At 41.8% G+C, this 9,617-nt stretch overlaps 1 protein-coding gene across 4 annotated transcripts in view; it reads left to right on the top strand.

Moving 5' to 3' along the window:
- Positions 1–225: 225 nt before the first annotated feature.
- Positions 226–9,617, top strand: part of sec16a (SEC16 homolog A, endoplasmic reticulum export factor) — a 32,239-nt gene continuing 22,847 nt past the window's right edge. For all 4 annotated transcript variants that reach the window (XM_088940413.1, XM_088940414.1, XM_088940415.1 and 1 more), the window contains exons 1-2: positions 226–373; positions 5,082–8,923. In XM_088940413.1, the coding sequence (XP_088796539.1) occupies positions 5,141–8,923 (3,783 nt within the window). In that variant the 5' untranslated portion in view covers positions 226–373; positions 5,082–5,140. The remainder of the gene's footprint in view (positions 374–5,081; positions 8,924–9,617) is intronic.

The raw sequence follows: 9,617 nt of genomic DNA, 5'->3' as shown, positions 1-9,617 counted from the left end.
TCCATTTCCGGTAGAGCTCGGGTCGTGCCTAGTTCTTTTCTATTAAAAATAATTATGATATTTCTTTTTAAATCATTTATACGCATATGATTTCATTGTCAACAACCAAAATAAATACAATTATGCAAAATTACAACATCAAGGCAAATTGTACATGGTTCAAGGCCTTCGACTGTGACGCCACGGTGTTTGGGATTGTGACGTTAGAGGTACACGTCGCCTAGCAGGATGTAGCTCTGGTTGAAGATGGCGGCGGTGTGTTTGCCTCACGGTTCTGCAGTCTTGTAGGAATTCATATTTAATTCCGCTTTACTGTCCGAATTGTGTTGTTTCTTTGTCGTCTCCAGGAGGTCGGCGATCTCGTTCTTGAGAGGTAAGATGGATTGAAATGTACAAGCGGTGTGGTGCAGCACTGAGTTCAGATTTGTATAATGGGACTGTGTCGGGATTACCCTAGTTTAAAAGGCACAGGATCTGTTATTCCCCCCCGGCAGAAGTGGGGGCTTTAAGGAACTGACAGCGCGTCCTGTTAAAGATCTGGTTTGGCATCAGACCATCGATTATCGGCGAGTTTCACATCTTCACTCTCCCCAGTCTGATGTACAAACGGGCTTCGTGAAAGTTCGGCACTTGCCTGTTGCAGACGTTCAGTTAATCATCTATGATGAGTCGCCGATATCCTCTGCTTGTTTACTTTAAACACGACATCAGCATGTTAACGATTTGCTACGAGTCGCTGCTTTTAACGACAGGTTTCGCAGTGGTGTTAAGTATAAAACTGCGTTAAAAAATTAAAATGTTCCCTATTCGATATTGAAACGTTCCTTACAAATGTGTCAAATAAATAAAGCTGGAGAATATAGTCCTTTTAGCTATTTTTTAAGATCGCAAGGTCGGGTTTGATCTTAAAAACGTTTGAGTATTAATTTGAGAGCTTCTCACTATTTGCATATTTTTGTGCGGGTGTCGTCTGATAACATCTTAAATTTCACAAGATTGCGTTTGTTGTAGCTCTAGTGAGGAACAGAGTCCTTATGCTTTGGACTTTAGTTTCTACGACTTAGAAACCCGATAGGTACACTGACTGCAAGTGCGACTTCAGTAATTAAGTTGTATTACAATATTGTAACACACTAATAATAAGGATATAGAGTTTGGAAACAAAAAAACGGTATAGGTGTTTGTTGTGGTTTCCGATAGTAGAGAATTAAAACTTGCAAATCGCTAAATTAACCATTGCAAAATAACTTGATTCGTCTACATTGTATTGTATTGAATCATGATGCTTTTGAGAGTCATTTTAGAGCAACAGTGCAACCGACAGGCGCCAATAGACGAGAGTGAGAAAGTTTGCCGATTTAGTCCTAAAACAGCTCTTTAAACGCTGTTTGTGAGGACTACATTAGTCACAGAAACGTCGCACACCTGAGGCTGACGTGGAATGCTATCCCGTTATTAGGAAATGCAAGCTGCTTCACAGTGTACGTACAACCCAGAGGAGAAATCTATATGTTTGCAGTGAATCCGAAGACAAATGTTTATAGGACTACGAAGGAGGTTTAGTTACTGGTGGTTGTATTTTTTGCTGTGGAAGCCAAAATGATTCTATATAATATTAATTTTCCTGTGAAGGTTTCATATACTCCTTTCATATACTTTCCATTTACTATGATTTTATTAATAATATGAAGTAAACAAGGTGTCATAAAACCATTCTTTTAGTTTTATGTGGCTACAAGATATGTGTATGTCCATATGTGTATGTCTAATATAGTATTTTATATTAGATTGCTATTTGGCAGAAAATTACAGTGCTAACTGATAACTGCAAATATTGGAGAAATTTTATGATTTAAAATGTAGCTACTGAGACATCTTAATGTATTTAGAATGATACAAAAATAATAGCATTATTAGGAATCCCCACTTATGTTATTATACTATACATGCACCCTTAGAGCATGTTTTGGCATTTTGTAGGATGTTAATCCCTTAGATAGATACTTTATTGATCCCGTGAGGGAAATTGCAGTGCAACAGCAGCTTAACACAGCCAACACAGCAACAGTGTAACGAATGATACAATAATAATAATAATAATAATACAATACATACAATACAATCAGTACAGTGAGAAGTGCGCTTAGAAGAGTTACTCACAGCCCAGAACACACAAAGAACAAACCAGAACAGAACAGTACACAAAAAAGTTGTATTGCACAATATAAATATAAATGTATTGTATTAGACCCAGAGAATTAATATAGTCGTTGTCCTGATGTAATTCTTCTAAAGGTAAACAGCTCATAGGCATCTTGCCTTTGTTATTGAACAAAATGCAGCATGTTGTGTTGTGCCTTGCAACATGCCGGTAAATGAGTCACAAGTGGTGGGAGTATGGATGAACCTACCATCCATGTATCTGAGGCTGATATCCTGGCTTCCTTCAAGAAATGGCTGGATGAGATTTCTGATCAATGAGTTACTAACAAAAAGGGTTAGGTGTACAGAATGTACACTTTATCTTATAAGTCACAAACCACTTTCTCTATAATATTTGGAGTATATTGAAGGGGATCTGCAGTCCCAGTTTCTCAGGCTAGTTATTAAATCTCGATAAAATAAATTCATTGACGGTATAGAAAAATTGAACAAATTTCGAAATAAGTACACAGTCGTGAACTTTGTGAAAGTACTGTACTGTCGCCGTGCTGTTGCACACCCCTGGTCTTGCTATAGACGAGAGCATGATTTCCCACAAATTGTGACGTAAAGCAGCCCTTCCTGCTCCCTAGTCACTGTAATAACTTATGTAATGTGCAAATTAAGTACAGGTTGTGCAGCCGACATTTCACCACAGAAACTTTCCAACGTAATCTGCAATCAGTTTATCAGCAAAACCATCTTGAAGACGAGAGTAGTATTTCTCTTGGATTAAAAGAGATGCATTCACAAGCCTGCTTGCTCACAGTGTAATAGGGCCCCAACACGTCACCAGACGTTTTGTTGCCTCGTTCCGAATCGCAGAATATGATGCTGCGTCTACCTTTAAATTTTATTTTGTGATGTAAATTGGAGGATTTACAAGTTATTGTACATTTTACTTTTATTGTGGTTTGAAGGGCACTGATTTTGTAACCTCAAAATATAAAAAAAACCATTGCATTTCCCCTTTTAAATATGTTTTTAAACTGTGCAGTTTAATGTTGAGGTGTTCCTGTTAATCACACAGAATATCCCAGCCTCCTAAATATGCAGTACTTGAAGATCACATACTGTAATTCATGCAATCACTTTGTTTGCACAGGATCATGGTCTATTGTTGGTAACCCAGTCACTATAAAAACTGTCTTAATTAATATTCAGTACATTCCTCAAGAAATTATTAATGATGCCGTCATTGCATTTTTGTTGGATTCAAAGATCCAGCACTCATTTTGCCATGTGATAATGTATCCATTTAAATAAGAATAGAAAGTTCCCTTGCCATTCTTAATGTTTTGCAGCCTCTCTTATTTCTGAAGGGGCGGTCATCTTATAGTTGACAGTTGTAAAACTTGCAACTTGGGAATAAATAACTCAAGGCTTTGTCAACACTGGTGTGACAGATCTTTTGGCGGAATCATTGAATCCCTAACACTAAAAAACTGTAAATCTTAAATAATAATATGGCTGTAGTTTAAAAAATATTGAAGAACTATTGTGGCAAGTGTACAAAATAGATAGATAAGACTTTATTGATCCAGAAGGGAAATTGATGTGTTACAGCAGTCCGGCCCAAGACAAGCAAAAAAACAGACATCGGAATAGACAAAAAATTATAATACGTACAGTAATACAGAGTAAATATAAAATAAATACATAGGTGTGTGCAAAATATGATCAGAGTCACTGTAAAAACAATAAAATATGTGCAAAATGTGCATAGGTATATACAGATTGAGTGTCCAAAAAAAGTACAGTGGAGCAACATGCTGTCCATAGACGAGCAAATGAAGGGCTAACAGTCCTAGTCTAGGGCAGCATTATACACGCTGACAGCCGCCGGGAGGAAAGACCTGCGGAAACGTTCCCTTGATCACCATACCTGGAGCAGTCTGTTGCTAAAAGTGCTCCGCTGCCCAATAACAGTCCCATCAAAATGTAATTAAAAAAGTTGTGATTTAGGGTTCTTCATAGCTTCCATTGTAAAGATTTTTGAATTTAATACAGACCTTTTTCTTAATTTCCCATGCATATCAGATTCATAAAGTGCATAAAAGCGTCAAGGTATAGGAAAAGTAATTTAATTTTTCAGCAATTTGTCTGGTCTGTACAGATATAGTTATGGGAAACATGAGTGCAGCTGTTTTGTGTCACCCAAAAGATACTACACAAATTGATGACACAAACTGACTGTGGACAGATGAAAATATCTGAATTAGGCAGAAAATGATAGACAGTAGGGTGTAGGATCTGCTTTGTGCCATTACTTTACGATTTCTCTGACTTTTTAAGGCTTAAGCACATCTTATACATTAAGAGACATGACAAGGTCACTGAAATAGAAAGCAATGGTATATTGTGGTCATTAATTTGCCAGCTGTAGAGGATATCTGTGTGTAATACTATTGGATTAAATGTAACATTTATGTTGTGAAAACAGATTTGTAATAGTTTTAGCCTGTACTAATTGTTACCTTTGGTTGGCATAAAAACAAGAATTTAAAGCAATTGCCTTGCTGCAATATGGGTTTAAAAATCTTCTGGTATAATATCACCAATCTCATTATGTCATTGTATTATGATATATAATCTCTAATCCATATCACTCTCTGTAAGAATAAACAAAGTATCACCCTATATACACATATCACATGGGCTCTTGTCCTGTGTAAAATCCATAAAATATTTAACATTACTTTACTCTAGCTTGTGGTCTACGATCGGAGAGCCACAGTTTTAACGCAGCATCTTCTTTTAAACCATCCTGAAGTGTGCTTCTTGAACCTTTTTAAAACCAATAAACTCTCCTTGTAGCGTTTAGTCTAAATTACATACTTTTATAATCCTCGCATTTGTGTTGTGTGTTCTTTTCACAGTGGAGTGTGAGCGTCTTAATTCTGGAATAACGCTGCCTTTAACTGGGATAAAGTAGGCGATGCAGCCTCCTCCTCGAACTGCACCTCCAGGGGCTGTTGGCCCTCCCCCAACTGGAGGGGTCCCCAATGCATTTCGAAGGACAAAGACTTACAAACCAGGGAATGCACCTGTGTCTGGGGCAGCTGCACCTATCCCTCCTGTGACCAACCCCTTTGCTTACGGCAGGCAGACCCCACAGACGATGCCTCTGGAAAACCATCCTGCACCCTTGAAAAGCAGCCCTCTTCCTATGCAAAATCAGCCTCCTTCAGGATTCTATCAGACGGCTCCAGTCCAGAATCAGCCCTTACCTTCACAGACAATGGAGAGTGCACAAGGATCTCAGTCTGTACCAACACTGCCATCCTTATCAGGCCCACCTGGGGTCAATGTGTTTACCCCAAACAGTAACGTGGCTCCGTCACCACTGCCAGGCCATTTCACCAACGTCCACAGCATTGCAGGCTCGACTCCTCCTGGAAAAGACCATGGGCCATTTAACTCCAGAGAACATTCACCTTATCATGCTCAAGGTGCCCCAGACAACAGCTTTGAAGGCCCTTCCTTTCCTGCAGCCCCCTTGCAGAATAGACCCCCATATGGTCAGGATTTGAATAAAGGGCCTGCCTCTTACAAGCCTACAGTTCCAAGTGCCATGCCCTTTCCACCTCAGAACATGCCACCATTGGCAACACAGTGGATGTCTGATCATGGTAGCCGCCCTCCTTCAGTTCATAATTATTTCCAGCCAAGTAGTGATCATTCATCTCCGTCAGTTAGTGCTCCCCCACCAGACTCATCCACGGCTAACATACCTCAACAGATACCACCTCAAAGTCAGGTCTACTCGGATCAATTAGGCCAGAGTAGCCAGCACAATGCCACTCCGTTTCCAAGCTCAGCAACCAGCACAGCACAGCACTTGCTTGAAAAAGCAGAGAGCAACAAACCACCTGCTCCAGAGCACTATAACCCTCAGTTTCCAACTCAAAGTTATTTCAGTCAGGATTTTGGATCACCTGATCCCTGGTTTAACCCACCTGCCGGAGAGCATTTCTATCATCAGATGGGCGGAATTGTAACTAATAATCTCCCCAACGCTGCAAATACCGAACAGGCACCTATTCCTGGGCAATCGGGAGAGCTACCAGCTGGTAATCCTGTTTCTTATGAATCAGATCCTGGCACCTTATCAATGTTTTTCAAAGGGAATGATGTTGAAAATGAAGAAATGCTTGTTAGCAAGGGTAAGACTGCCAATGGCATTTCTAATGCAGATTCATTTGCGCCGAGCCAGGGTGCATTCTTTAACCCCAATTTTCCAAATACGCAGCTGCAGTCCTCACAGTTGCAGACGGGTACCGATATTGCCCAAAGTGCCTTGGATGTGGCTGCTCATTCTAAGGCCCATGCATGTGGTGATGCTTCAGGCTCATATTTGAATGACAGTAGTTTTGCAAGGGATTCCCAGAAAACCATCGGGACACACTTTGACAATGTGGAAAACTTGGAATGTGTACCAAATCAGGAAGTGTTACCTAATGAACCACCTAATATCCCAGAAATTCCTCAAAATGTCAGTGATGTCACAGGACTTGGACAAGGTAGTGTTGCTTCTCAGTTGGGGGATAATTTTGAAGGGGGGCCTAACCTAGAGACTCCAGACTCTATTCCTCATCCTGTTCGATCTGAAAGTGTCTCATCAAGTTATAGTAACATAAGTCACAGCAGTGCATCTAGTTCCAGAAGGCCACAGGGAGTGGTAGGAACGTTTATACAGCAGGAGATTGCTAAACCCACTGAAGAAACTTCAGCTGGTTATTTTGAGCAGATTGATACGTCTCCTGCAGGAGATGTAATTGACCAGAATAAAATGTATCACACACAGCTTTCCCAGCCTCCAACACCCAGCCCCCCCAAACCAACTGGGATATTTCAAGCCAGTGCAAACAGTTCCTTTGAACCTGTCAGATCACATGGAGTGGGTGTCAAACCCATTGAGATTGACCAAGCCAGGATGGTCATGGAGAAAAGCAATGGAGCACAAAACAACGCACCACAGGGAGTGGTCATTTCAGATGCATCTCCTGGTAATCTTGAACAGCCACCGGACAACCTGGAAAACATATTTATTCCCTCACCCCGCAACCCATCAGTGGTACAGTCACATGTAGGGAGTCCTACTAATGTCATGCAGCCTATCGGCAAGCCCATGGCAGAGACTGCTCTTCCTGAACGGAGACCGTCTTCTAGAGCTCATGGTACACGAGTGAAGTGTGAGAGTCCTGCTACTACCCTGTGGGCCCAAAATGAAATGCCAGAGTTAGGAGCTAACATCTTGTTGGCTCCAGCTGCCCCTCCAGTACACGGATTAATCAAGCAGCCCAGTACAGAAGTTATTCAGCCACCTGAAGATGGCCCTTTGGAACATTCATTTCAGCAGCTGCAGCTGTCTTCACACCAAGCATCACCTTCACAGAAGCCAGAGACATCCTCCGAGAACCTTGAGAACCCTCCAAAGGCAAACGAGGGTGACCCATTAAATTCCCAGGCAAGTTTAGGTTATGCCAGCCTGCTAGTTGCTTCCCCCGCTGCTGAATCATTCCAGAATCAACCTATCTTGATTGCCCCACCAGCTCAAAGCTGCAGTGTGATTCCTCCAAATAATCCTCCACTCTCCTCATCTCATTCTGCTAATCAAATAAACCAGAATGACGCTTTACAAAATCTAGGAACAAATGACATGGCTTTACCTTTAAGCCAGAACCCTCTGACGTCTGGTACAAATCCTGTGCAATTAGCCCCCCCAATGAACATGTCCTTGGCTAATCATCCCCCAAATTCACATGCATCTTCAATGAATTCCCCTGGAATTATAAGTAGTCAACCTGGAAACTTGTCAGTTCAGCCACTGCATCACTCTCCACTCAATCTGGCACCAGAAAACAGGCAGAATATGAAACAAACACCAGAAAGCTCAGCTTCAGAGTCGACAAGTAAACCTCCAAATTCCACTATCTCCAGGACTGATTCACATGTAGGTCAAAAGCATTCGGCACCAGCTACCAGTTCCCAAGCGCAACCTCAGAGCATGCATCAGAATGCTACCAATTATGAACTCCTTGATTTTACCATGCACCATCCACAAATGACCCAAAATAATCAAACTTCTAATCAAAGCAGTTATCTTCCTCTGGTAGGCTCCCAGCAGCCTGTGCCATTAAAACAAGGCACACCAGTGAGTAATGCAACAGGGTTTTATCTGCAGGTAACCAAAGATGCACAGCAGACAGGAAAGGCTCAGCATGAACAGCAGCAGCTGTCAACAGCAGCTGTCCCTCCAATGCCAACGAACACCCAGCAGCCAGCTGATGACACTTCACAGAAGCCTGAGGCTCAGCCTGGGCTTCTGAGAAAAGAAGCTGCACTGCCAGCTCAGCCCACTCAGTCCCCTGCACCAAATAACGAGTATCCACAGCCTCAGCTCATCGGACAAGGCCAGCAAGCATCAGGGGCTCTGAATCCACCTATGGGATATGCTCCTGGCCTGGGAGGACCACAGCCACCATCCATGTACCCTCCTCAGCCATTGCCACCAAACACATCCCAGCAGCCTCCTCCTGATCTCCAGCGACCCCCATCATCACACACGCCCCAGCCAGGATATGGGCCTCCCTCTCAACCACCACAGCCGCCCTATGGGCCTTATTATGGTGGTGCCTATCCTGAGTATCCGGATGGAAGGCCTTACCCACCTTATCCTCCCCCAGCTGATCCCAGGGCTCACCAGCCTTATTACCAGGTACCATTTCTATCTTCCATAAATAACCAAGTTAGATCAGGATTGTTTAATAATAATAATCATAATCATAATCATAATAATAATTGCTTACACTTATATAGCGCTTACACTCCACTCAAAATGCTTTACAGGTAATGGGAATTCCCTCCACCTCCACCAATGTGCAGCATCCACCTGGATGATGTAGAAGGCATTTTCAGTTTTACTAGTGTTTATTTAATGTATATATAGTATACCAATCTATATAGTAATCCAATCTAGGATTGAACTCAGGACCCAAGAGTCCTGAGGCAACAGTGCTTCCACATTTACACTAATACTAATACTTGTATGCATGTGTAAATGTGGAAGCACTGTTCCTCATAACCCTTGGGTCCTGGGTTAAATCCTAGAATGGAGTGCTTTCTGTATGACGTGTTCTTGTTATAGCCAGATTTGCTTGTGTTTTCTTTGGCTGCCATGATTTCTGCCCACCTTACAAAGACATGCTAGCTGGGTTAACTGGACTTTCTGTATTGCCCTAGGGTACTTGTGTGCCCTGCTATGGCCTGGTCTCCTGTGCTTGGCGTCATGTTGCCATGATCCTTACAAATGAATAAGCAGCCTTCTGACATTAGATTGGCATTTTAAATACTACTATTAAGGGACTCTTGTGTTATTTATTACTTTTTCTTTTTTACATTTTTTGCTTTGT

The sequence above is a fragment of the Atractosteus spatula genome, chromosome 23 (assembly GCF_055471065.1).
Source record: "Atractosteus spatula isolate fAtrSpa1 chromosome 23, fAtrSpa1.hap1, whole genome shotgun sequence".
In the NCBI taxonomy this organism is placed as follows: domain Eukaryota; kingdom Metazoa; phylum Chordata; class Actinopteri; order Semionotiformes; family Lepisosteidae; genus Atractosteus; species Atractosteus spatula.
This window is presented reverse-complemented; position numbering and strand designations above follow the sequence as displayed.